Source organism: Oryctolagus cuniculus, chromosome 3 (assembly GCF_964237555.1).
Source record: "Oryctolagus cuniculus chromosome 3, mOryCun1.1, whole genome shotgun sequence".
Classification (NCBI taxonomy): Eukaryota; Metazoa; Chordata; class Mammalia; order Lagomorpha; family Leporidae; genus Oryctolagus; species Oryctolagus cuniculus.
The window spans coordinates 265,246-291,187 of NC_091434.1; the positions used below are offsets into that span (position 1 = coordinate 265,246).

General features: G+C 60.4%; 1 protein-coding gene across 2 annotated transcripts; it reads left to right on the forward strand.

The window, feature by feature from the left end:
• The first annotated feature begins 15,137 nt into the window (after nucleotides 1-15,137).
• Nucleotides 15,138-25,885, forward strand: STK25 (serine/threonine kinase 25). Of its 2 annotated transcripts, none has more exons than XM_051829382.2 (12): nucleotides 15,138-15,296; nucleotides 15,478-15,564; nucleotides 18,965-19,195; nucleotides 19,731-19,787; nucleotides 20,113-20,221; nucleotides 21,021-21,178; nucleotides 21,264-21,449; nucleotides 22,930-23,075; nucleotides 23,268-23,382; nucleotides 23,700-23,771; nucleotides 25,000-25,136; nucleotides 25,426-25,885. In XM_051829382.2, the coding sequence occupies exons 2-12, from the start codon at nucleotides 15,535-15,537 to the stop codon at nucleotides 25,463-25,465; spliced, it is 1,281 nt and encodes a 426-aa protein (XP_051685342.1). In that variant the 5' UTR covers nucleotides 15,138-15,296; nucleotides 15,478-15,534; the 3' UTR covers nucleotides 25,466-25,885. The 2 variants fall into 2 exon arrangements, with proteins under 2 accessions (XP_051685342.1, XP_051685343.1); XM_051829383.2 differs by having other exon boundaries at nucleotides 15,184-15,358.
• The last annotated feature ends 57 nt before the right edge of the window (nucleotides 25,886-25,942 follow it).

Genomic DNA, 25,942 nt, shown 5'->3' on the forward strand with positions numbered 1-25,942 from the left:
CCGGCATCCCATATGGCACTGGGTTGAGTCCTGGATGCTCTGCTTCCAATCCAGCGCCCTGCTAATGTACCTGGGGAAGCAGTGGAAGTTGGCCCAAGTCCTTGGACCTCTCCACCCATGCGGGAGATGTGAAAGAAGCTCCAGGCTCCTGGCTTTGGATCAGCTCAGCTCCAGTCATTGCGGCCATTTGGGGAGCAAACCATCAGATGGAAGACCTCTTTCTGTCTTTGTCTCTACCTCTCTCTGTAACTCTTTCAAATAAATAAAATAAAGTAAATCTTAGAAAGAAAGAAGGCCCAGGTCTTGCTGGAGTCAGCGGAGGTCTTTCTGCTCCTCGAGGCCTGGGGTCAGATCCGCTCCCTCGCAGCCCGCAGCTCCCCAAGCGGTGCTTTGCCGGGGTCCCTCCAGTCACCCTGTGCCAGGATCATCGGTCTGCTCTCTGCTCTCATTGTGCTGCTGACGCTCTCTCTGCCCTGGGACTGGCCCTATGTGGAGCTCAGTCCATGGTAAAATAAAATAATACTAATAATATTTATTTTCATCTTTGAAAAGTAGAGAGAGCGAGCACAAGCAAGCCAAGGTCTCAGATGTCTCTCATTTGCTGGCTCACTCCCTAAATACACCAGCCCAGTCCAAAGCCAGGAGCCAGGAACTCCACCCAGACCTCCCATGTGAGCCATGATATGGGTCGAGTAGGACTTGTCTCCCCCAAACTCACGCAGGTGGTTAAGCTCTGCTGCTTGGTGCTAATGGTTGATGGAGTGGCAGTCAGTGTCAGAAGTGTGGCTGGTGGGAGGTCTCTAGGCCTCTGGGGACCATCCTCAGAGCATGGTTCTTGCAGGAGGGTTTGAGTTCCAGTTCCACTAGCTGTTCTCTCCGCTTCTTAGCTTCACCTGGGCCAGTCTCCCACAGACCCTGAACTGTAACTTCCGCACTGTCAGCTGAAGTTAACCTTTCCTTCCCAAGAAGTTCCTCGCAGGCATTCTGCTTAAAGCAACGAAATGCTAACTAATGCAGGCCCTCACCTGCTGCCCCCCAAGGTGTGCCTTAGCAGGAAGCTGGAACTGGGATCACAGCAGAGACTCAGCCCCAAGCACTTGGGATGCAGGCATCCCAAGCAGTACCCTAACCACTGCACCAGCTGCCCCCCTGCGCATCCACAACAGCCCAGACTGGCTTGACAATAGGGAAGTTTGTCAATTTATGGACCACACGTTCAGGGAGAGCCACTGCTCTCACACATGTCCACCATCGGCTCTGTGCGCCTCCGTCATGGCAGGTCCACAACTCCCCGTCCACATCCCGCAAATTCAGCCTTTGCCAGGCTCTCCCAGCCTCTCCTGCAGTGTGCTCAGCTCTGAACCAGTGGGGGAAGGAGCTAAACTGTCAGGCCTGCCTCATGCCTGGCCCTGGGTGTGGTCCAGGTGCAATCATGCCACAGAAACCTTGTGAAAAGGGTTAGGGCCCCTGAAGGTCCTCTGGGACATGGCCAGGAGGATGCTGGACTTCCACACAAACCTGCACACAGAGGCTGCTGTGTAGGCCACAGGAAGAGGACACAGGTGGGGTGCAGACCCCAGGGCACCCACACTCAGCGTCTCAGCCCCCCCGGCTCGCCTCTCTGGCTCCGTCCCTGCCACACAGCTCCAGCCCTGGGCAAAGCAGGGAAGGCAGCTGCGGATCAGTCACTGCGGCCTGAAGCCCTTCTGTGGTGCAGACTTCCCAGCAGCCAGGACCCTCCCTCCTTGGCGGCCGCCCGGCCCTGACTGGCAGGAAGTCCCAGCTGGACCCATTCTGTGGCCTGTGGGGCCTGCAGGGAGGGGTCCTCTGGACACCCCTGTCTGTGCAGTGGTTTCCTCCACTGGGCCCCACCGCCCCCCCGGACAAGCTCACAGGGTGAGTAGCCTGGGGGGGACTGGGTGGGTGTCCCAACTGCAGATCCTGGGGACAGGTGCTGACTGATGGAGCGCTCTGGCTCGTGCTCTCTCCCCCTCCCTGGCCTCCCAGCCCTCAGCCCCAAGGCTCCAGCCAGCAATGCTGCTACAGCCTGGGTGGGCAGTGTGGGGCGCCAGCCAGAGCCCCCTCTTTGGTGCCCCGCTGCCTCCTGGGACCTCAGGACACAGGCTGCCGCGAGGAGGGCGGGACCCACTCAGGAGGCCCAGGAGCCAGGACCTCTGCACCATGGGGGTGGGGGGGTCCTCCGCAGCGCTCCCGGGTCGCGGGAGGAAACGCCTTGTCCATTCTAAACTGGGCTTCTTGCCGCTGGCAACGTCCCCACAGCTAGGGTTTGAGTAAGGTCAGGCTCTGGAATTCAGGCACATAAAGTTTCGAAGTCATCAACTGATGGCCCTGGGGGGCAGGCAGAGTGGGAGAGCCGCAGGGCGCGCCCCACACCCGCTCCTCCTCCGCCAGCCTCTGCCCTCCCAGGGTCTGGGACAAGAACCTACCAAAGTGTGAGCCACAATAAGCTAATCCTCTGCCTTGTGGCGCCGGCACACCGGGTTCTAGTCCCGGTTGGGGCTCCGGATTCTGTCCGGTTGCTCCTCTTCCAGGCCAGCTCTCTGCTGTGGCCAGGGAGTGCAGTGGAAGATGGCCCAAGTGCTTGGGCCCTGCACCCCATGGGAGACCAGGAGAAGCACCTGGCTCCTGCCATCGGATCAGCGCGGTGCGCCGGCCACAGCGGCCATTGGAGGGTGAACCAACGGCAAAGGAAGACCTTTCTCTCTGTCTCTCTCTCTCACTGTCCACTCTGTCAAAAATAAAAATAAAATAAAATACAATAAAAAAGTGTGAGCCAAAAACACCCTTCCCCCGCGAGCGCCAGCCAGCGCGTGTGCTCTGCCGGGTCTGCAAGGCACTCCAGGGAATCCCACGCTCCGCGCAGGCGGCGCCCGCCACACCTGGCGAAGCTCCCCTTTTCCCGGGGTGCGTCCACCCTGGGTGCGCCCTCCACGGTTGCAGAGAGGGGTGGTGGGCAGGGGTGCACGGACCTCCACGCGGCAGCGCCGGGCCGCGGTGAGCGCAGAGCCCGGCCGCAGGCGCCGGCGGGACAACCCTGCTGAGCGGCCGCGTTTCCGAGCTCGGGCGGGAATACGCAGGTCCTGGGCCGTCTCAGCCGAGCCAGAGCCGGCGTCCCGGGCGGGTCTCGCGTCGCTTCTCGGCGGCCGGGCGGGGTGTGGGGCTGTGGGGGGCACCTGGCGGGAGGAAGGCCGGGGCGGATTCCCTGCCGACGTCTCCACATTCCTGCCGGTGAGAGGCCAGAGACGGCAGCACGTGGGCGGGGGCGCCAACGCCACCTCGCCGTCCCGGGGGCCGCACGGGGACAGCGGTGGGGCCTGGACAGGGAAAGGGTTGAGCCCTCGCAAACCTCCGGCCCCGGCTGCCCCACCCCTTCGTGGCGCAGGAGACCCCAGCGCGTCCACACCTGCCCTACACGGTCCGCCTGCAACGTGGACAAGGACCACCCGCAGTCCCCGCGGCCGGTTCCGGGCCCCGCTGGGCTAGAACGCTCTCACCTGTGAGTTAGGAAGGCCCCGCCCTTTGCCCGAAACCCCACCCTCTGGCCCACCAGAGACCCCGTCCCCTCCTGGATGCCCCGCCCCTCGCTGCGGCCGCGCCCCCCAGCGCCTGCCCGAGGCTGGGCTGCGCCGGGTGTCGCGCTGTCTCCAGCCGGGCCCTGCGCGAGGCTCAGCTCTGCACCTGCTGCCCCTGCAGGTGTGGTGCTGTTCTGGGGCTTCAGAGCCACGGCCAGCAGCCAAACAGGCCGTGTTTCTGTGACTACGACGGCAAATCCTGGGCCCCAGAAGTACGCTGAGAATGTTTAAAAGCTTATAAAAAGATTTTAAAATCCACAGTCACTGAATAGATAAGAAGAACCCTGTGCGGTTTTGGCCTACTTCTCAGTTCAGAAGAATATTCACATTGGAATTTGTTCTGGACATTTTCTTTTTATTTATTTCAAAGAGCGCGCGCGAGAGAGCGATCTTCCTTCTGCTGGTCCACTCCCCAAATGGCTGCAACAGCCAGGGCTGAGCCAGGCTGAAGCCAGGAGCCAGGAGCTAATTCTGGGTCTCCCACGTGGGTGCAGGGACCCAAGGAATTGCGCCATCTTCTACTGCTTTCCCAGGCCATAGCAGAGAGCTGGATTGGAAGAGGAGCAGCCGGGATTAGAACCAGTGCCCGTTTGGGATGCCGGCGCTTCAGGCCAGGGCTTTAATCTACTGTACCACAGCACTGGCCCCTGAAATAAACTTATCTTTAAAAAAAAAAAAGATGCTATTTATTTGAGAGTCAGAGCTACAGGCGGGGGTGGGGGGTCCTTCCATCTGCTGGTTCACTCTCCAAATGGCTGCAACAGCCAGAGCTGAGCCGATCTAAAGTCAGGATCCAGGAGTTTCTTCCAGGTCTCCCATGCGGGTGCAGGGGCCCAAGGACTCGGGGCATCTTCCACTGCTTTCCCAGGCCACAGCAGAGAGCTGGATCGGAAGTGGAACATCCAGGACACGAGCTGGCACCCATGTGGGATGCCAGCACTGCAGTAGAGGCTTAGCCCACTGTGCCACAGCACCAGCCTCAAATTTATCTTTTTAAGATTCTTATTTGAAAGATAAAGAGACAAGGAAATAGAGACAGATAGACATAGCGAGCTGTCTCCTCTGCTGGTTCACTCTTCAAACGCCTGTGACTGCGGGGACTCCATCCAGGTCTCTCACCGGTGGAGGGCGGCGAGGACCTGAGCCATCACTGCTGCCTCCCAGAGTGCATTAGCAAGAAGCGGGGGCAGAAGTAGAGGGGCCAGCGTTGGCACACGGCCACCCCAAAATGCAGGCATCCCAAGTGGTGTCTTAACAGCCATGCCAAATGCTTCATCCAGTTTTGTATTTTTAGGTCCACATAGAGTAGAAGGGAGTTTTTTTGGTGTTGAGTTCTACAAATGTTAAAGGCTTTATGGATTTATGTAACCCCACCACCTCTCACAGTCAGGACGCCTCGCCCCAGAAGCTCCGTGCAGGAGGCTGCCGCTGCCCGGGAGCCCAGCGAGCGCTTCTCCTGCCTTTGTCCTTCTGACAATGTCGTGTAGACGAAGTAAAATAGCATAGGAAGTCTGCCTGTGTTTGTCCCTGTGCCTATGCAGTGTGTCTTCCTCTCTGCTCATCTACCCGGCCTCTGTCTCCACCTGCTCTCTATCACCCTGTCTGTGCGTCTGATCTTGTTGGTCCTTTGGTGAGCCCTGCCTTAGGCATTTGCCAACAGCTACTTTGTCAGTGGTTTCAAATGTGACTCAGCCATTCTGGTGTGTGTGGCAAGGAGCTCCTTGTGGCTTTGCCTTGCATCTCCTGGCGGGCCTGATGCTGACGATTGGCCGTGTGCTATTACCACAAGTACGTCCTCTTCCGTGAGGGCTCTGTTCAAGCTCCTCTTAACTTTTTCTGATTAGGTTGTTTTTCTGTCAAGCTTGAGAATTCTTTCTTCTTAAGACACATCCTGTGATGGGTACATGATCTGTGTTTTTATCCCAGTCTTCAACTGTCTTACCAGCATCTTTCTAAAAATAAAATTTTAAGACGTTGATGAAGTCAGTGTAGTACTGCCTTCCTTTCTGGGGTGAAACACACACAACACAAAGTCCAGGACGCTAACCCTCGAAGTGACGCTGCACTCAGAGAGCGCTGCTGTCAGTCAGGGCAGCTTCCCAGCTCCTCCCCAACCCTGGTGCTTCATCTGGTTTTGTCTTTTTAAAAGATTTTTACTGGCCGGCGCCGCGGCTCACTTGGCTAATCCTCCGCCTGCAGCGGAGTTCTAGTCCCGGTGGGGGTGCCGGATTCTGTCCCGGTTGCTCCTCTTCCTGTCCAGCTCTCTGCTGTGTTGATCTTCTTCCAGATCTGCACATGCGTTCGGGAGCCCAAGTATTTCAGCCGTCTTCTGCTGCCTTCCTGGGCACATTAGCAGGGAGCTGGATCACAAGTGTGGCAGCAGGGACTTGAACAGACGCCCATATGGGATGCCAGAGTCGCAGGTGGCAGCTTTACCCCCTGTGCCACCGTGTCGGCCCCAGTTCCCCCTTTCTTGATCTTCCTATAGTTTTCCTTTTGGGTCTGGATCATTGCATGCAGCATAGTGTTTTCAGTGTTAATCTGTGTTGTAGCAGGTGTCAGGACTTCATTTTATTTTCAATTGTGTTAAAATACACATAACAGGGGCCGGTGCTGTGGGGTAGTGGGTAAAGCTGCGGCCTACAGTACCAACATCCCATATGGGCACCAGTCTGAGTCCCAGCTGTTCCACTTCTGATCCAGCTCTCTGCTGTGGCCTGGGAAAGCAGTGGAGGATGGCCCAAGCGCTTGGGCCCCTGTACTCACGTGGGAGACCCGGAGGAGGTGCCTGGCTCCTTGTGGGGAGCAAACCGGACTAGACTGAGTTACTGGAATTAAGACTTATTCTATGCATCTGCTCTCCCACAATATGGCGCTGGGAGAGAAGTAAACAGCTTCCGCACAGCTGCCTCCAGTTCAACCAACAAACTGTAGGACTTGCTCCTGATTGGAGGAGAGCAGCGTACTCGGCGTGTGGGCAGCCGAGTTGGGATTGGCAGAGGAGGACTATAAAGGAGGAGAGAGACGGCATGCACCAGGAACATCCAAGGGGAACATCTATCTGAAGGAACACCTGTGCAGCCCCCGAGAGAGCTGGCCGGCGGTGTGCTGCTCCCCTGCGGAAGTGGGGAATGTGGCCAGGGGGAACTGCCCTTCCACGGAGGTGGAGGGGACAGTAGCCAACCCGGGAAGAACCAGCAGCAAACCCGGGGAGGGCCGAGCAGACGAAAGAACAGCGCAGGGTCCTGTGTCGTTCCTCCACGAAGAGGGGGAGCGACAGCTCCTGGCTTCGGATTAGCACAGCTCCGGCTGTTGTGCCATATGGGGAGTCAATCAGCGGATGAAGACCTTTCTCTCTCTCTCTGACTCTCTCCTTCTCTCTCTGTGTAACTCTGCCTTTCAAATATATAAATAAATAAATAAATCTTTTTTAGGAACTTTTAAAAAAGATTTATTTATTTATTTACTTGAAAGGCAGAGTTACACAGAGAGGAGAGAGAGGGGCCTTCAATCTGCTGGTTCACTCCCCAACTGGCTGCAACAGTTGGAGCTGCACCGATCCAAAACCAGGAGCCAGGAGCTTCCTCCGGGTCTCCCACGCAGGTGCAGGGGCCCAAGGACTTGGGACAGATTCTACTGCTTTCCCAGGCCATAGCAGAGAGCTGGATCAGAAGTGGAGCAGCTGGGACTTGGACTGGTGCCCATATGGGATGTCGGTACTGCAGGTGGAGGCTTTACCCGCTATGTCACAGTGCTGGACCCAAAAATAAATCTTTTTAAAAATGCACATAACAAACATTACTATTGTAACCATTTTAAAGTGCACAGTTCAGTGGTGTTAAGTGTGTTCATACTTGTGCAACGTATCTTCAGGACGCTTTCCATCCTGCAGAACCGAAACTGTCCCCACAAAGCAGCCAGCTCCACGTCTGCCGGCCTCCTGCCCCAGGCCCCGCTGTGCCTTCAGTCCCCTGGCCTGTCCTGTGAGAGGGCCATGCTTTGACCTGAGGCTCCTTTTCTTCTGTATATGGAGGTCCAGTTGCTCCTTTGTTGAAACAACGGTGCTTTCTCGTCTGGCCTTTGTCAAGAACCCGCCGGCCCTATGCGTGTGCTTCTATTTCTGGATTCTGTTGCTGGATGCCACACTGCTTAGAGTAAGCCTTGACACCGCAGGGTGTGATCCCTCCAGCTTCACTCTTCCTTTTCTTTTTAAAATAATTTATTACATATATGTTCTTTTTCTTAACATTTATTTATTTATTTATTTAAAAGGCAGAGTTACAGAGAGGCAGAAGCAGAGACACAGAGAGAGGTCTTCCATCCAATGGTTCACTCCCCAGATGGCCACAACATCTGGAGCTGCACCGATCTGAAGCCAGGAGCTTCTTCCAGGTCTCCCACGTGGGTGCAGGGGCACAAGACTTGGGTCATCACTGCTGTTTTCCCAGGCCACAACAGGGAGCCGGAGTGGAAGCGGAGCAGTCGGGACTCGAACCGGTGCCCATGTGGGATGCTGGCACTGCAGGCAGTGGTTTAACCTGCTACACCACAGTACCAGCCCCAACTCTTCCTTTTCAAAACAGTTTAGTTTCCTTTTCTGTTTGTTTTTGGATACACAACATTCAGAACCAGCTTGTGTGTGTCTGGTTGTACTTGGTCCGATGGGAGAGAGCAGAGGACAGGAAAGGTCAGCTCCCGGCCAGTGTCCTCCCCTTCTGTCTACTGCTCAGTGGACCCCTGCCCCGTGCATTCTCTCCAGGCTTTCCCTGCAATGCTGGGTGCCCCTTGCTCTGTCCGTCTCACCAAGAGCTGCAACCATCTTGTTAATTTTTAATAGCGTGATAATGGCATTGCAACTTTATTTTAAAAGTTTAAAAGTTCTTTTTTTAAAGATTTATTTATTTATGTGAAAGGCAGAGTTACAGAGAGGCGGGGGGGGGGGCGAGAGAGAGCGAGAGAGCCATTGGTTTACTTCCCAAATGGCCGCAATGGCCAGAGCTGGGCTGATCCGAAGCCAGGAGCCAGGAGATACTTCTGGGTCTCCCACGTGGGTGCAGGGGCCCAAGCGCTTGGGCCATCTTCTCCTGCTTTCCCAGGCCACAGCAGAGAGCTGGATCAGAAGTAGAGCAGCAAGGACTTGAACTGGCGCCTATATGGGATGCTGGCGCTGCAGGTGGTGGCTTTACCTGCTATGCCACAGTGCTGGCCCCAAAAGTTCTTATCTTATAAAGATAAACAAGAATATATATGTGTATTAAATGATTTTTTCAAAACCACAAAGAGGCTATTTAAAAATACCTATCAGCTTCGCAAAGAACAAAGTTTGATTGTGGAAAGGCGGCATCAGGTGGCTGGGCACTTCCCTGCAGCCAGACCTCCCGGGTTCCGGTCCCAGCCAACCTCACTAGGCTATGACCCTGCACCTGCAGCTCAGCCTGCCCAGGCTGTGCCAGGGATAATGAATCCTCCTCCCGGGTGTGGGACTGAGACCTGCGTGCTGTCGTGCTCCAGGAAGAGTGCGGTGTCACCCCGGGGGGGTGTTACAGATGCCCAGAGTGGGGATTCTGGGTCACATGGTGATTTTCCATGAGGACGCTATGCAGGGGACTCCAGCAATGCTGCTCAGAGGACACTTGCCCATCAGTGGCCGGCTCCACTAACGAGCTACCAAACCCTACCACAAGGCCCTGCAGACAAAGGCCTAGCTGGCTTTCTCTGCCCGCTGTCCCTACCCCTTGGGAGGCACCCATGGCCGCCACACCCGTCCCATGCCACCCTTTGCTGTTCCTGAACAGACGGCTGCTTTGGAGCTCTTGTCTCTCAGTTTCAGTTATTTAAAAAAAATTGTTTTCTTTGCTTGAAAGGCAGAGTTACAGAGGCAGAGGGAGAGACAGAGATCTTTCATCCAGTGGTTCACTCCTCAAATGGCTGCAGCAGCTGGGGCTGTGCCAGGCAGAAGCCAGGAGCCCGGAACTCCATCCTGGTCTCCAAATGGGTGGCAGGGGCCCAAACACTTGGGTCATCTTTGCTGTTTTCCCAGGCGCATTAGCAGGAAGCATAATTGGAAGTGGAGCAGCCGGGACTTACACGGGCTACTGGCCCTGTGTTTGTGTGTGTGTGTGTGTGTGTGTGTGTGTGTGACAGGCTGAGTGGACAGTGAGAGAGACAGATAGAGAGAAAGGTCTTCCTTCTGCCGTTGGTTCACCCTCCAATGGCTACCGCGGCTGGCGCACCGCGCTGATCCAAAGGCAGGAGCCAGGTGCTTCTCCTGGTCTCCCATGGGGTGCAGGGCCCAAGCACCTGGGCCATCCTCCACTGCACTTCCTGGGCCATAGTAGAGAGCTGGCCTGGAAGAGGGGCAACCGGGACAGAATCCACGCCCTGACCAGGACTAGAACCCGGTGTGCCGGTGCCGCTAGGTGGAGGATTAGCCTAGAGCCGCGGCGCCGGCCCCTGTGTTGTTATTGTAGATTGATACGTTACCTCTCTAGGAAGTTATATTTGAGTCTTTTTATATCCTCTATGTAGAGACATTCTATATTCCATATAGAATACAGTTATGGCTGGCGCTGTGGCTCAACAGGCTAATCCTCTGCCTTGCGGCGCCGGCACCCCGGGTTCTAGTCTCGGTCGGGGTGCCGGATTCTGTCCCGGTTGCCCCTCTTCCAGGCCAGCTCTCTGCTATGGCCAGGGAGTGCAGAGGAGGATGGCCCAAGTGCTCGGGCCCTGCACCCGCATGGGAGACCAGGAGAAGCACCTGGCTCCTGCTTTCGGATCAGCGCAGTGCGCCGGCCGCGGTGGCCATTGGAGGGTGAACCAACGGCAAAAGGAAGACCTTTCTCTCTGTCTCTCTCTCTCACTGTCCACTCTGCCTGTTAAAAAAATACAGTTATAATAATCTTTAATATGGATGTTAATTCTAGCTTATCCATTTGTTTGCGAGGCAGAGAGAAAGACTCACTGCTTCACTGGGTCACTCCCCAGATGCCCAAAATGACCAGGACTGAGCTGGGAGCTAGCAGCTCAGTCCTGAGAGGCAGAATCCCAGTGACCTGAGCCAACACCACTGCCCCCGGGTCTGCAGCAGCAGGAAGCTGGACTCAGGTACCACTCAGACCGGTCACTCCGATGTGGGATGCAGGCAGCGACTCGTTTCTGATCGGTTGTTTTTCTCCTCCTCAGGGCAGTATTCTTCCTGCTCTGCTGCCTGCCTGGCCATCTTCAATTATATGGGCGTCACCGTATAATTTACTTCATGGAGCGCTTGGCATCTCTGTTTTCCTATAAACATTTCTGAGCCTCTCTCTTGGATGCAGTTAAGTGACTTGGAAACAGTGGGGTCTGTTCAGCTCTGGCTCTAAGATCTGTTAGGCAGAAACAGCTAATTATTTTAGAGCTAATTATTCCTCTAAGATTGCCAGAAAAATATCCAGTTAAATCTGAACTCTAGATAAACAATGAATCCATGCAACTCTGAAACATAGTAACAAAATCGTCATTTACCTGAAATTCAAATCTAATGGGTCATTCTAGTTTTATAAAGCTTTACATAGTGAGCTACAAGGCAGTCATATGGAAACACGCGTTCACACCCTGAGCTCCCGTGCACTGGTTCTCCCCCAGTCCTGCAGTACTTGTGGCGGTGCTGGGAGTCAGGTGCTCAGTCCAGGTCTCCCACACGGGTGGCAGGAACCCAACCACTCGAGTCCTCGCCACTGCCTCTCAGGGTCTGCACGGGCAGGAAGCTGGACGCAGGAGCTGCAGCTGCGGATTGAGTGCAGGGGCTTCCCACAGTCAGAAGATCCATGAAGCCTCACACCTGATGGAGACTGGTTCCGTGTGTGTGATACCCTCTCTCTAGGCTCACGGCGCTCCCTACCAAAATACAAGTCTCAACACTTCTCAGGATGGTGTGGGGAGGTGAGGCTGGCGCTGTGGAATCCCGTAAGAGCACTGGTTCCAGGCCCTCCAGACCCGGGGGAAGCTCCTGGCTCAGCCCCATCCGTTGTGGTCATCTGAGGAGTGAACCAGCAGAGGAAAATTTCTCTGTAACTCTTTCAAAAAATAAATCTTTAAAAAGTTAAAAATAAAAAGGTGTGGGGGATGGACGCCCTCTGTCCTGAAATGTGTAAACTCGGGTCACTGCGCATGTATTCCCTCAGCACAGGCTGTCGCTCCGATGTCAGTGCTGCTCTCTCTGGTTGTATGCGTCTCTGTCCTCGACGGTGCGTCCTTTCACTGCGTTTAAATTGAGGTTTAGTTTCGGCTGTACTGTTGGTACACTTTCAACGGCCCAAGGTCTCAACTGGCACCTGTTCAAATACTGTGAAAGCACCTCAAAGGAGGCTAGTACAGAGAGAAGTGATGGTTGGTACTCACTCTTGTTGAAATGAAGTACAAGTACTGCAGACTTAGCTTGTTTTTTTCCTGTGAAAATACTGGGCATATATTTGAAGAGGAGTTGGCTGTGGTTTTTACAGTATGACCCCCGAGCCCTGTTTTTTTTTTTTTTTTTTTTGACAGGCAGAGTGGACAGTGAGAGAGCCAGAGAGAAAGGTCTTCCTTTTTTTCTGTTGGTTCATCTTCCAATGGCCGCTGCGGCCGGCACACCGCGCTGATCCGAAGCCAGGACCCAGGTGCTTCTCCTGGTCTCCCATGCGGGTGCAGGGCCCAAGCACCTGGGCCATCCTCCTCTGCACTCCCGGGCCACAGCAGAGCTGGACTGGAAGAGGGGCAACCGGGACTGAAGCCGGTGCCCTGACCGGGACTAGAACCTGGGGTGCCAGCGCCACAGGCGGAAGATTAACCTATTGAGCTGCGGTGCCGGCCCAGACCAAGCTTTTTTAAAAAAAATTTGGGGGCCGGCATTGTGGCCTAGCAGGTAAAGCAGTGCCTGCAGCGCCAGCATCCCATATGGGTGCCGGTTCGAGTCCCAGCTGCTCCACTTCTGATCCAGCTCTCTGCTATGGCCTGGGAAAGCAGTGGAAGATGGCCTGAGTCCTTGGGCCCCTGCACCCACGTGGGAGACCCAGAAGAAGCTCCTGGATCCTGACTTCAGATGGGCTCAGCTCTGGCCGTTGCTGCCATTTGTGAAGTGAATCAGTGGATGGAAGACCTCTCTCTCTCTCTCTCTCTGCCTTTGCCTCTCTGTGACTGCCTTTCAAATAAATAATCTTTAAAAACAATTCATTACCCACAAAACAAAGTATCAGCATTGTGGTACCGTGGGCCAGGCTGCCATTTGCAATGCCAGCATCTCATGGGAGTGCAGGTTCCAGTCCTGGCCCCAAGGTGGCGCACATGGATGGAGCTCCATACTCAGGATCCCTGGTCATCTAGGGAGCGGGTCGTTAGGTGGAAGATCTGTCTCTTCCTCCCTCTGTCACTCTTTCTTTCCTTCTTCCTTCCTTCTTCATTTTCAAATATTTATTTATTTATTTGAAAGGCAGAGTGGGGGGGGGAGGATTCCATTTGCTGCTTCACTCCCCACTTGGCGGCAACAGCCAGAGCTGCGCCGATCCAAAGCCAGGAGCCAGGCGCTTCCTCCGGGTCTCCACGCGGGTGCAGGGGCCCGAGGACCTGGGCATCTTCCTGCTTTCCCAGGCCACAGCAGAGAGCTGGATCGGAAGTGGAGCAGCTGGGACTTGAACCGACACCCGTATGGGATGCCGGCACTGCAGGTGGCAGCTTTGCCAGCTACACCACAGGCCGGCCCCAGTTCTGCCTTTCAAATAAACAAACAAATCTTACAAAGGAAAATCTAAAAGTGGACATGCAATTGGCGCAGCGATGAAGCCATTGCCTGGACGCCTCCCGCCTGCACTTCCAATCCATCTTCCTTCCAATGCAGCCAGGAGCAGCAGATGGCGGATCGAGTACTTGCGTTCCTGCCACCCATGTGGGAGACCCCAGTGAAGCTCCTGGCTCCTGCCTTCAGCCTGGCCCAGCTCTGGCTGTTGCTGCCATTTGAGAAGTGAACCAGCGGATGGAAGACCTCTCTCTGTCTCTCCTTCTCCCTCTGCCTTGCAAATAAATATTAGAACAAAACACACCAGGGGTAGGCATTTGTCCTAGTGGTGCAGACAACCACATCCTCTGTCCAGTGCTTGGATTCAATTCCCGACTGCTTCCCACTCTAGCTTCTTGCAAATGGAGGCCTTGGAAGGTAGCAGGTGATGGCCATGTAGTTGGGCCCTGACACCCACATGGGCAGCCCAGAGTTCTCGGCTTCCAGCCACCTTGAGCCTGGCCCAGTCCTGGCGGTTGCGGGTATCTGGGCAATGAACTAGTGGATGGGAGCTTTCTGTCCCTTAAATAAATAAAGTCTAGTGGCCAGTGCTGTGGCATAGTGGGTAGAGCTGCCGCTTGCAGTACCAGCATCCCATGTGGGCGCCGGCTCAAGTCCCGGCTGCTCCTCTTCCAATCCAGCTCTCTGCTGTGGCCTGGGAAGGCAGTGGAAGATGGCCCAAGTCCTGGGAGGCCTGGAGAAAGCTCCTGGCTCCGGATCAGCGCAGCTCCGGCCGTTGTAGCCAACTGGGGAGTGAACCAGCAGAAGGAAGACCTCTCTCTCTCTCTCTCTCTCTCTCTCTCTCTCTCTCACCCTGATGGGTGCTCCTGGCTGTTGGGCTTTTCCCGCGTTCCGGCCCTGCTCCGCGGTGAGAAGCGCTGACTGTGACCGCATCTCGGACGGTCTGCCTCGCCCACCGTTCCTTGCGGTCCCCTTACGAAGAGCTCAGAGCTGCAATCTTTCAACTCTGGGATCCGCTCCGTTAAGATTTCTTTGGCTTGGACCTGAGACCCTGACCCAAACCGGGCGGAGACGTCCCTGGCAGAGCACTCTCAGCCGCTTCACGTCCTCGCCGGTCCAGTTTCTCACCAGACACGATGGAACATACCAGAAGCCGGCCGAGGCAGTGAGCTGAGAACAAGCACAGATGCGGCCAAGTTCAAGCCCACTGCGTGACCCCGCCGGACGGCGGCCGGGGCAGGACCCCGGCCCGCAAGGTCCCCCCAGGTGCTGCTAAACGAGCAGGGGTGACGACACAGGCCACACGGCCCCTCACGCCACCTCCCAGTGCCCGCCGCGGACCGCGTCAAGTCAGGACCCCGCGAAGGGCTGCGCAGAGGGCAGGGCCGGGCGCCCAGAGGGGCCGGCCGGGAGCGGAGGGCTCGCAGTGGGCTCCCTGCAGGGCCCTAGGGCCGGAACGGCCCGCTCACGAGCAGAGTGGCGGAACGCAGCGCCCAGCCTCCAGCGCCGCACGCTGACCGGGACCAGCAGAGTAGCGGCCTCACGGCGATCGCACGCGCGTCCGCCTGCCCGCCCTAGGCACGCCGTGCGGGGGCGCCTGGCCGGAGAAGCAGCCCGAGGCCCTCCGAGCGGGACTCGCAGTCCCGGCGGGCCCCGCGGCGCACCAGCGCCTCGACGCCGCTCGATGCAAGGCCTGCCGGGACTTGCAGTCCAGCGCCGGCGCCTCGATGCCGCCCGTCGCGCGGCCTGCCGGGACTTGTAGTCCGGCGCCCGCGGGTCCAGGGCGCGGGGTGGACAGCGGGACTCGGAGTCCCAGGGAGCCGCGCGCCGGCCACGACGACCTCGCCGCCCTCGTCGCCGCCGCCTCCGCTGCCCCTGGGGTTTCTCGGCTACCGCCGCCGCCGCCGCCGCTACGCGGGCCAGCCCGGGCGTTCCCGGGCGGACGGAGGCTGCGGGTGGGAGCCTTCGCGGGCGCTGCGGCGCGGGCCGGGGGAGGCCGGGATGGAGCCCCCCGGAGGTGGGCGCGCTGCCGGGCGGGGCCGCGCCCGGGCGGTTGGGGCCGGGCGGGGCGGGGGCCGGGGCCGGGGCCGGGGCCGGGCGGCGCTCCCGGGGCCCTGACTGCCGCCGTCCCCACAGGGGACTGACGCGAGCGCGCCGGGGTCGCCGACGGCCGGGCGGAGCGCGGCGCGGACCATGGCGCACCTGAGGGGATTTGCCAGCCAGGTGAGGAGGGGCGGCACGGCGGCGCGGTCGGGGGTCGTTCCGCCTCCCGGGTGTCCCCGCCGCGCTCCCCGCCCTCCGCTGTCGCGGCTGCGGAGGTGACCGTGCGGCCGCCCGTCGCGCCTGCTTCGCGCTTTCCCGCACCCGCAGGTGCCAACGCTTCGCCCAGGGCGCGGCGCGGGGCGAGCGCCGGCCGGACCGTGGCGAGGCGTGGACAGGAAGCGCGTCCGCCCGCGACGGGAGCCGGTCGGGGGAAGGCGGCGGCCGGGGTCCCTGCTTCGTCTTTGACGTTTGGGCCTGCAGGTTACGTGGCGAGGATGTCGAGAGAAAAACCTGCTCACCTGTTAGAAGCGCAGGAGCAGGGCTGGCGGGGGCGCGGAGAGGGGACCCCGAGGTGGGAGGCGTCGTTTGGCCTTTTCGGGGCCCCTTTGCCATCCCGCAGGGCTGACCAGGCTGGTGTGGCCCCCGGGCCCCGTGGGCAGGAACGGTGCGGAGGTGCGAGCTCAGGCCGCAGCTGGGGTGTCGGGGGGCTTCGGGCCTCTGTTGTGCGGCGTGAGCAGCAGACACGTTGGGGCAGAGGGCCCAGGCTGCGTGGCCTACCCCGCAGCCCCTCCCGAAGAGGACCCCTGTGTTCCTCTTCCCAGGGCGGTTGGGCGTGGGCTGTCCCTGGGCTGCAGTGGCAGGTCCTTGTCACGCTCTTGCTGCTCAGGCTGGCTGCCGTGGCGGTGGGCACACCAGGAGGGGCCTGGGGGCAGGGACTTGCACCTTGCCTGCTCAGCCCTGGCTCAGGGGCTGTGTCGGGCGCTGCGTTGGCCAGGCTGTCAGCGGAGTGAGGTGGTACCCAGAGATGCTGCTGGGCCTCTAGGTCTGTCTCGGGCCAGCCTCGAAGGCGGTGGACTGTAGAGTGACAGGAGGACGCCAGCTCAGGGCCTGAGCCAGAGCCGCTGAGCCACCAGGATGGGGCTGTGCCAGGCAGCCTGGGGGAACGCGTCTCCCCAAAGCCCTGGAGGTAGGTGATGAGCTCTCTGCGACAGGAGAGTGGCCGCCTGCCCGTCAGTGGTCTGAGGGCTGCTGTGTCCAGGACTTGGGCACCTGCTCCGGCGGGCTGGGCTCTCGTGGGCTCTCGCCCGCAGCACCCTGAGGGCAGTGGAGCAGGTGTGACGTGTCACACACCGTGAGTTTCCTGGCTTCTGTTTCTAGAACCTGGTCAGCAGGAGAGGAGAGGCTGGGGTAAACGCAGCTCGCCTGGCCCGTGCAGCCTGGGCAGGACCGGACTTTGTCCTTGCTGATCCTCAGCCTTGGCTTTGGGGTCTCCTGGCAGCAGGCTGGCCCTGAGCATCCCCTGGGCTCATCCATGGCCACAGGCCTTGGGACCCGTCTGCCAGTTCTGGCCACTTTGCCTTATGTGTCCAAGCCGGTTAACTGGGTTAGGGTGTGTGTGGTCTGCAGCTGGCCTGCCTGGGGCAGCTGCTCTGGCTGTCACCCCAGGCCTGGTTCGGGTGGATTAAGTGGCCGGCGCTGCCCTGTCCTTGCAGCCCCGCTGCTGTGTCTGCGCCGCCCGGGGCTCAGCTCCGCTGTCCTCAAGTTCCTGTCTCCCCAGAGCCTGGCTCCCAGCCGGGGTCAGGGACACTGTGAGGCGGTCTCGTAGGCCTGGGCCTGGGTGATCGCCCCTCCTGCCCTGTGGTTACAAACCCTGGAGAGGGTGCTCAGGCTCAGCTGAAACGTGGCGTGAGCCTAGAGCAGCACCCTGCGGGCCCAGCACCCATGACTGGTGCTCTGCTCCGGGGAGGAGGCGCTGAGCCCGCCCAGCCCTGGCTGCCCTCACCTGGGAGCTGGCCATGTTTTCTGGACTTGGTGAGAAGTGGGCACTGAGACACTGTCATGGGGGTGGTGCCCCTCCTGGTGCGGAGACTCGGCTGGGCTTGCCTTGGGGCCGCCGCCCGCAGTGCTGGCATCCCACGTGGGTGCCAGTTGGAGTCCTGGCTGCTCCACTTCGTATCCAGCTCCCTGCTATGGCCTGGGAAAGCAGTGGAGGATGGCGCAAGGGCTTGGAGACCGGAAGATGCTCCTGGCTTCCGGGTTTGGCCTGGCCCAGCACTGGCCGTTGTGGGCATTTGGGGAGTGAAGCTGCAGATCTCTGTCTCTCTCTAACTCTGCCTTTCAAATAAATAAAAATAAATCTTAAAAAAAAAAAAGGAAAATTCTGTCTTGATGACACTCAGGGCCTTAACCCCACTCCCACCTCTACAGGTTCCCCTGTGGGGCAGCAAGCCACTAGGATCCTGGGGTATGGGGGCTGCCCTTCACCCTCGGCCGGCCGTGTTTCTGAGGTTGGTCAGCGCTTGGTGGCTGGAGCATGGTGTTCTCAGGAGCCCAGGGTCTCTGGGCAGTGGCTGGGGGACACCCAGAGTGACCCTGGCCGTGGGAGGTGCTGTGATGATGCTCCTGGGGTGGCCCAGGCTCAAACTTAAGAGGGTGGTTTATGCCGAGGACCCCTCTGCCAGCCTCTGCGACCTGGGCTGCAGACCTGGCGCCTCCCCCACCAGAGCCTGGTGACCCTGACGTCTTGCCTGCTTAAACCCGAGGACCATGTGGTCAGCGTCTGTGGAGTTGGAGTACCTGGACTCAGGCTTCTGAGAAAGGCCAGTGCTGGACTCTGCTGGTGTGACCCTGGTTCCGGGGTGGGGAAGTCCTCCAGGGGCTGTGGCTGTGATGTAGGGTCTCATCACCACAGGTTGGGTTCTGTTGTTCTTAATAGATTGTATGAATATGTTTTTAGATCTATGAGTTTATTTGAAAGGCAGGGTTACAGAGAGAGGGGGAGAAACGGGGGTCTTCCGTCCTCTGGTTCACTCCCCAGATGGCTGCCATGCCTGGGGCTGGGCTAGGCTGAAGCCAGGAGGTGGAGCTCCATCCAGATCTCTTTCGGGGTGGCAGAGGCCCAAGCACTTGGGTCATCTTCCGCTGCTTTTCCAGGCACGTTGGCAGGGAGCTAGATCGGAATTGGAGTAGTCAGGACGGGAACCCGTGTTCATAGGGGATGCTGGCGTCACAGGCGATGGCTTAACCCGCTGCACCACAGAGCCAGGCCTTAGGTGGCATTTTGTAGGAATGGTTTTGGGGTGATAGAGTCCCTGCATCCCTGCCTGCCTCCTGGGGGTGCTGACCTGCTGGTATCTTGCACAGCTGTGGACATGGTCCCAGGTGCTCTGTGTCTTTCCCTGAGGAGCTGCTGCCTTACAAGGAGAGGGAATTGTAGTTTTCTGAACAAAAAAGGTAAAAGATAAAACCAGAAAAGGACTGCCCCGTGCCTGCTGCAGGTCCCTGAGGTGTGTCCCCCGGGGAGCCTCTGCCTGTCCAGCCCCTGACCGGCGTTGCCCACCCTGTCCCTTGGGCCCTGCAGCACCCCCGCGTGGACCCCGAGGAGCTGTTCACCAAGCTGGACCGCATCGGCAAGGGCTCGTTCGGGGAGGTGTACAAGGGCATCGACAACCACACCAAGGAGGTGGTGGCCATCAAGATCATCGACCTGGAGGAGGCGGAGGACGAGATCGAGGACATCCAGCAGGAGATCACCGTGCTCAGCCAGTGCGACAGCCCCTACATCACCCGCTACTTCGGCTCCTACCTGAAGGTGGCTGGGGGGCTTGGCGCCTGCCTGGAGCACTGGCCGTGTCTGCCAAGTGCTCCACGGGGTGCGCTGCCAGGGGAGCCAGGAGGCTGCTGGGGGCTTTTCCTGTTGGGGTTCCTCGGGGGGACAGCCCTGGCTGGCTCCTCCCCACTTGCGACTGGGAGGGGTCTGTGGACTCCACACCTGGGCCTGCTTCCCGGCCACAGCCAAGAGCTAATGGGTTTCTTTTCTTTATTTTTTAAGGCAGAAATCTTCTATCTGCTGGTTCACTCCCCAAGTGGCTACAGTGCCTGGGGCTGGCCTGGGCTGGGCCATGCCAAAGCCGGGAGCTCGGAGCTTTCTCTGGGTCTCCCACAAAGATGTGGGGGCCATCTTCTGCTGCTTGTCCGGCTGTGTTAGCAGGGAGCTGGGTTGGAAGTGGAGCAGCTGGCTGCACTTGAACTGGTTGCTCATGCGGGGTGCTGGCATTGCAGGCAGTGGCTTAACCTCCACTCCACAGTGCTGGTCCCAAGAGCTAATGGCTTTCTCTGTGTTCCAGAGCACCAAGCTCTGGATTATCATGGAGTACCTTGGTGGTGGCTCCGCACTGGACCTGGTAAGGTGTGGGCCCCAATAGTGGGCGGCTTGCTGTGGGGGGTGTCACAGCTCCCGTGGGCCTCCTCTCGGTGTTTTAATGGATTTGGTGTTCGGAGGGATCCTGGTCCCTGTCGAGGAGGGTGGCAGTGCGCCCAAGTGGGTGGTCCAGCTGGGCCCCGTCCCCTGCCAGGCTTTCAGTGAAGGTACAAGCAGGCTCGCCTGCCCTGGAGGGACCTGGAGCCTCAGATGTGCACAGGGCACCCCTCTTGGAGGGGCTGGAATCGAGGCCCCGGCCTTGTGGGGGTGGGGGAGCCGAGGCCCTGCTGTCCCGTCTTCCCGTGCAGCTGAAGCCCGGCCCCCTGGAAGAGACCTCCATCGCCACGATCCTGCGGGAGATCCTGAAGGGCTTGGACTACCTGCACTCGGAGCGCAAGATCCACCGGGACATCAAAGGTCCTGTGGGGGCCGGGCTGTGGGCATGCTGCCACGGGCCTGGGTGTGGGGGCCCTGTGGTCCTGCTGCCGTGGGGGGTGGGGGGTGGGGGCCGGGCTGTGGGCGTGCTGCCACGGGCCTGGGTGTGGGGGCCCTGTGGTCCTGCTGCCGTGGGGGGTGGGGGGTGGGGGTCGTGCTGTGGGCGTGCTGCCACGGGCCTGGGTGTGGGGGCCCTGTGGTCCTGCTGCCGTGGGGGGTGGGGGGTGGGGGTCGTGCTGTGGGCGTGCTGCCACGGGCCTGGGTGTGGGGGCCCTGTGGTCCTGCTGCCGTGGGGGGTGGGGGCCGGGCTGTGGCCATCTGGGGGCTCCATTTCCAGGAAGTGCTGTCAGTGGTGCAGCTCAGAGGGTTTGTGGGACCCCACCGTGTGGCCCCCTCCTCACTGTATGCGTGAGGCTGCACCTGCCATGGGAAGGACTTGTCCAGGCTGTGAGGATGCAGCCAGCCAAGCAAGGGGCTTCCTGGCCAGCTTGGGTCAGGTTCAGGATCAGGGTCAGCTCTGCAGGAGCCTGTGGGGTGCTGCTCTGGTGGCACATTGGGTAAGCCAGTACAGAGAGGGCCCTAGAGCTTAGGCTGGGCAGTTCAGGGTCGGCTTGCTGGGCTCTTGCTGGTCATGCCCTGGAGCCCATGTTGGCATGGGTTTGAGTGTGCCAAGGAGAGCTTAGGTACCTGGGAGGGGGTCCCTGGGTCAGGCAGCCACACGCAGGACTGCCTGGGGGCACTGGGAGCTGAGGCTGACGCGCCCCTGTCCTGTGTCGAGCAGCCGCCAACGTGCTGCTGTCTGAGCAGGGCGACGTGAAACTGGCGGACTTTGGGGTGGCCGGGCAGCTCACGGACACGCAGATCAAGAGGAACACGTTTGTGGGCACGCCCTTCTGGATGGCGCCCGAGGTCATCAAACAGTCTGCCTATGACTTCAAGGTGGGTGACAGCGGCCAGGGCTGTGGGTGCCGTGGCCTCCTCGGGGTGCCGCACGCAGCAGTGGTCCTTTTGGCACCCTGTGCAGGCCGACATCTGGTCCTTGGGAATCACAGCCATCGAACTTGCCAAGGGGGAGCCCCCGAACTCCGACCTGCACCCCATGCGAGTCCTGTTCCTGATCCCCAAGAACAACCCACCCACGCTGGAGGGTGCCCACAGCAAGCCCTTCAAGGAGTTCGTGGAGGCCTGCCTCAACAAGGACCCCCGCTTCGTAAGGCCCGCCTCACCCCCTGACCCAGGCAGGCTGTGGCCTGCGCAGCTCCCAGAATGGGGGGGTGTTCACCCAGGGGGCAGCAGGATTCAGAGGTGACTCCCAGCCTCGGTGCCCATCCTGTCGTGTGCGTGGCCTCCCTGGGGCAGCGCCCAGCCTGTCACGTGTGTGGCCTCCCCGGGGCAGCGCCCAGCCTGTCACGTGTGTGGCCTCCCCAGGGCAGCGCCCAGCCTGTCACGTGTGTGGCCTCCCCAGGGTAGCGCCCAGCCTGTCACATGTGTGGCCTCCCCAGGGCAGCGCCCAGCCTGTCACGTGTGTGGCTTCCCCGGGGCAGCGCCCAGCCTGTCGTGTGCGTGGCCTCCCCAGGGCAGCGCCCAGCCTGTCACGTGTGTGGCCTCCCCGGGGCAGCACCCAGCCTGTCACGTGTGTGGCCTCCCCAGGGCAGCGCCCAGCCTGTCACGTGTGTGGCCTCCCCAGGGTAGCGCCCAGCCTGTCACATGTGTGGCCTCCCCAGGGCAGCGCCCAGCCTGTCACGTGTGTGGCCTCCCCAGGGCAGCGCCCAGCCTGTCACATGTGTGGCCTCCCCAGGGCAGCACCCAGCCTGTCACATGTGTGGCCTCCCTGGGGCAGCGCCCAGCCTGTCGTGTGCGTGGCCTCCCCAGGGCAGCGCCCAGCCTGTCACGTGTGTGGCCTCCCCAGGGCAGCGCCCAGCCTGTCACGTGTGTGGCCTCCCCAGGGTAGCGCCCAGCCTGTCACATGTGTGGCCTCCCCGGGGCAGCGCCCAGCCTGTCACGTGTGTGGCCTCCCCAGGGCAGCGCCCAGCCTGTCACATGTGTGGCCTCCCCAGGGCAGCGCCCAGCCTGTCACGTGTGTGGCCTCCCCAGGGTAGCGCCCAGCCTGTCACATGTGTGGCCTCCCCGGGGCAGCGCCCAGCCTGTCGTGTGCGTGGCCTCCCCTGGGGCAGCGCCCAGCCTGTCACGTGCGTGGCCTCCCCAGGGCAGCGCCCAGCCTGTCATGTGTGTGGCCTCCCCAGGGCAGCGCCCAGCCTGTCACATGTGTGGCCTCCCCAGGGCAGCGCCCAGCCTGTCACGTGTGTGGCCTCCCCAGGGCAGCGCCCAGCCTGTCACGTGTGTGGCTTCCCCGGGGCAGCGCCCAGCCTGTCGTGTGCGTGGCCTCCCCAGGGCAGCGCCCAGCCTGTCACGTGTGTGGCCTCCCCAGGGCAGCGCCCAGCCTGTCACGTGTGTGGCCTCCCCAGGGTAGCGCCCAGCCTGTCACGTGTGTGGCCTCCCCGGGGCAGCGCCCAGCTGTCGTGTGCGTGGCCTCCCCGGGGCAGCGCCCAGCCCGTCGTGTGCGTGGCCTCCCCAGGGCAGCGCCCAGCTGTCGTGTGCGTGGCCTCCCCGGGGCAGCGCCCAGCCTGTCGTGTGTGTGCACACTGCCCAGGCGTGGCGGTGTCTGCTGACGGGTGTCCTCACCCTGATAGCGGCCCACGGCCAAGGAGCTGCTGAAGCACAAGTTCATCACGCGCTACACCAAGAAGACCTCCTTCCTCACCGAGCTCATTGACCGCTATAAGCGCTGGAAGTCGGAGGGTCACGGCGAGGAGTCCAGCTCCGAGGACTCGGACATGTAGGGGCCCTGGGCTCTCCGGCACGGGTGGGGTCCCCCCTCGAGGTTTAGTCCCCTGGACAAAGGATGGGACGCGTGGCATCGTCTGGGTGCTGCACCCTGGACAGGGCTCCCCCAGCATCAAGAGCCTCCCAGAAACTCAACCACGGGTCCTGGGGCCCTGGGGGATCCCGCCCTCCTTGTCCTTTCCAGTGACGGGGAGGCCGAGGATGGAGAGCAGGGCCCCGTCTGGACGTTCCCCCCGACGGTCCGGCCAAGCCCGCACAGCAAGCTGCACAAGGGGACCGCCCTGCACGGCTCACACAAGGTGCGTCCTGGCCCGGCCTGGGAGGCTGGGCCCACTCAGCTCCCGTGGGCAGCAGACATGGGCTGGGTGAAGACCCTCAACCTGGGGCCTGGACAAAGAGCTCAGGGCAGAGTGGGGGTCTGAGGCCCAGGGTGGTGCTGTGCTGAAGGCGTGGAGCCCTGGGTGGGGCCTGTTCAGAGTTGACCGAGCAGCACTGGTGAACAGGGCCCTCAGCTCAGGCCACTGTAGTGTGGAGCCAACTCCTGGTGTCTTCCGTGCCACTCCACACTGTCAAACGTGGAGGGTGACCTGCCCTGTGCCTTGGCTTCCCCTCACAGCCAGCGGAGCCAGTCAAGAGGCAGCCCAGGTCCCAGTGTCTGTCCACGCTCGTCCGGCCCGTGTTTGGAGAGGTGAGGGCAGGCTGGGCCTGTGACGTGGTTCCCCTGGCGGTCTCTCCTGTTAGACCTGTGGGCGGGGCTTCCTGGGGGGAAGGACGGGAACTGCAGCCTGCCAAGGGCCTCTGGCATCCCAGGCTGACATGAACAACTTGTTTCCTGTCATGCTTTTCCGCCAAGAGTAGACACCAGCTGATCCTTCTGTAGGGAGAAGGCGTGGTTGTGGGAGGGGCATCCCAGACAGGGGGCCCAGGGGCGACTCCTGGTGGCCAAGTGATGTGTGTCCGGGTCTGCATCAGTCCCTGGATGTGATGTAGCTGGGGGCCCCCTGCCCCGGGCTGGGGTGGAGGTCCAGGAACAGCACGGCCACCCTCGGGTGTGATAGCAGCACCTGCAGTCCAGGCAGAGGGTGGCTGCCAGCCCCAGCCTGTGTCCAGTTGCGGCATGGTGCTAAGGCCTGGCCGTGTGGCGCATTTGGGAGTTTGCCGATTCACTCCCCCAAACACCTGCAGTGGCCGGGTGTAGGATGTGCTGGGGCTGGGAGCTCAGGCCAGGTCTCCCACCTGGGCCCTCACCACTGCCTCCCAGGGTCTGCATTAGGAGGAAGCTGGGGTCAGAGGCACCTTCCTCACCGGGAGGCCGAATGCCCGGGGCTGCATGCTTCTAGACCTCATGGACGGAGGCCCTCTAGTCCCCGCTCAGAACCAAGGCCCCAGACTCTTCCCTAGAAAGCAGAGGAGAGATGGAGCCTTTTTCTTTTTTAAAAAAGATTTATTTGAAAGGCAGAGTTACAGAGAGGCAGAGGGAGGGAGGGAGGGAGGGAGGGAGGGAGAGTGAGAGAGAGGTCTTTCATCTGCTGGTTCACTCCCCAAATGGCTGCAATGGCCGGAGCTGGGCCAATCTGGAGCCAGGAGCTTCTTCCAGGTCTCCCACGTGGGTGCAGGGGCCCAAGCACTTGGGCCATCTGCTACTGCTTTCCCGGCCATAGCAGCGAGCTGGATCAGAAGTGGAGCAGCCGGGACTTGAACTGGCGCCCATATGGGATGCTGGCACTGCAGGCGGAGGCTTTACTATACCACAGCACTAGCCTTGGGGTTTGAGCCTTGTGATAGAAGGAGCAGTAGGTCCCCCTGGGCAGTGTGGGGTCACAGGGCCTTGTGTGGTGCCACTGGTCGGCTCCTGGAAGGCTCCCCTGCCCTGCCCTCTGGCTGAGCACTGGCATCGGGCGTGGCTGTGCTCTCAGCTCAGAGAGAAGCACTCGCAGAGTGGCGGGGGCGTGGGGGCCCTGGAGGAGCTGGAGAACGCCTTCAGCCTGGCGGAGGAGGCCTGCCCTGGCATCTCGGACAAGCTGGTGGTGCGCCTGGTGGAGCGTGTACAGAGGTGAGAGCCGGGGCCTGCCTTGCCGTCCCCTCCCTCTACCTGTGGCTTCAGGCTGTGCACGGAGCTTCTCCCCGTCCCCAGCCCGGTGCGGCAGCCGTGCCGTGTGCTGCCCGCTGCTCCACCTGTGCGGCTCAGTCTGGGGCGCAGCCCTGAATCCTCAGGAGTCCTCGTCCCCGGGACTGTGCAGGAAGAGACACCCCGCCCAGCCCGTGCAGGCGCGGGGGCCAGGCCGCATGGACGCCAACACCCGGAGGTCAGGCCGCGAGCAGTGACGGGCTTTTCCCGGCAGGTTCTCACACAGCAGAAACCACTTGCCCTCCACCCGCTGAGGCTGCTGTGCCCAGGGAGGAGACAAGCCGTCGTGCTTCTGTGCGCCTGCGAACTACGCTGACTCAGAAGCCCCCCGTGCTGTGTCGTGACTGCAAGGACACATCAGCCTGCAGGCCCCGCGCGCTGGGTCACGTCCCCTCCTGTCCCCCGACCTGGCTGAAGCTACAGCTGCTGGACTGAGCAGCCCTCTGGCCCCTGTGGAGTGACGAGATGCGGCCACCAGGCAGCTCTGCCGTCCCCTAGCAGGGGTGCCGGCCCGGGGGCCTCATGCTGCCAGATCAGGTACTGTCTGCCTGAGTTCTTGTGTCGTCAGGACGCTGTGTTTTTTTAAGAAAACTGAACTTTTCTTGTTTCCTTAAATAGTTTTCGTAGACTATTGAGAGGCACTGCCGCTTTCAATAAAGACTGACTTGGTGACACGCCCGGGTCATCGCAGCCACGGCTGCCGCCCAGCCTCCCTCCCGAAGCCACCTGTG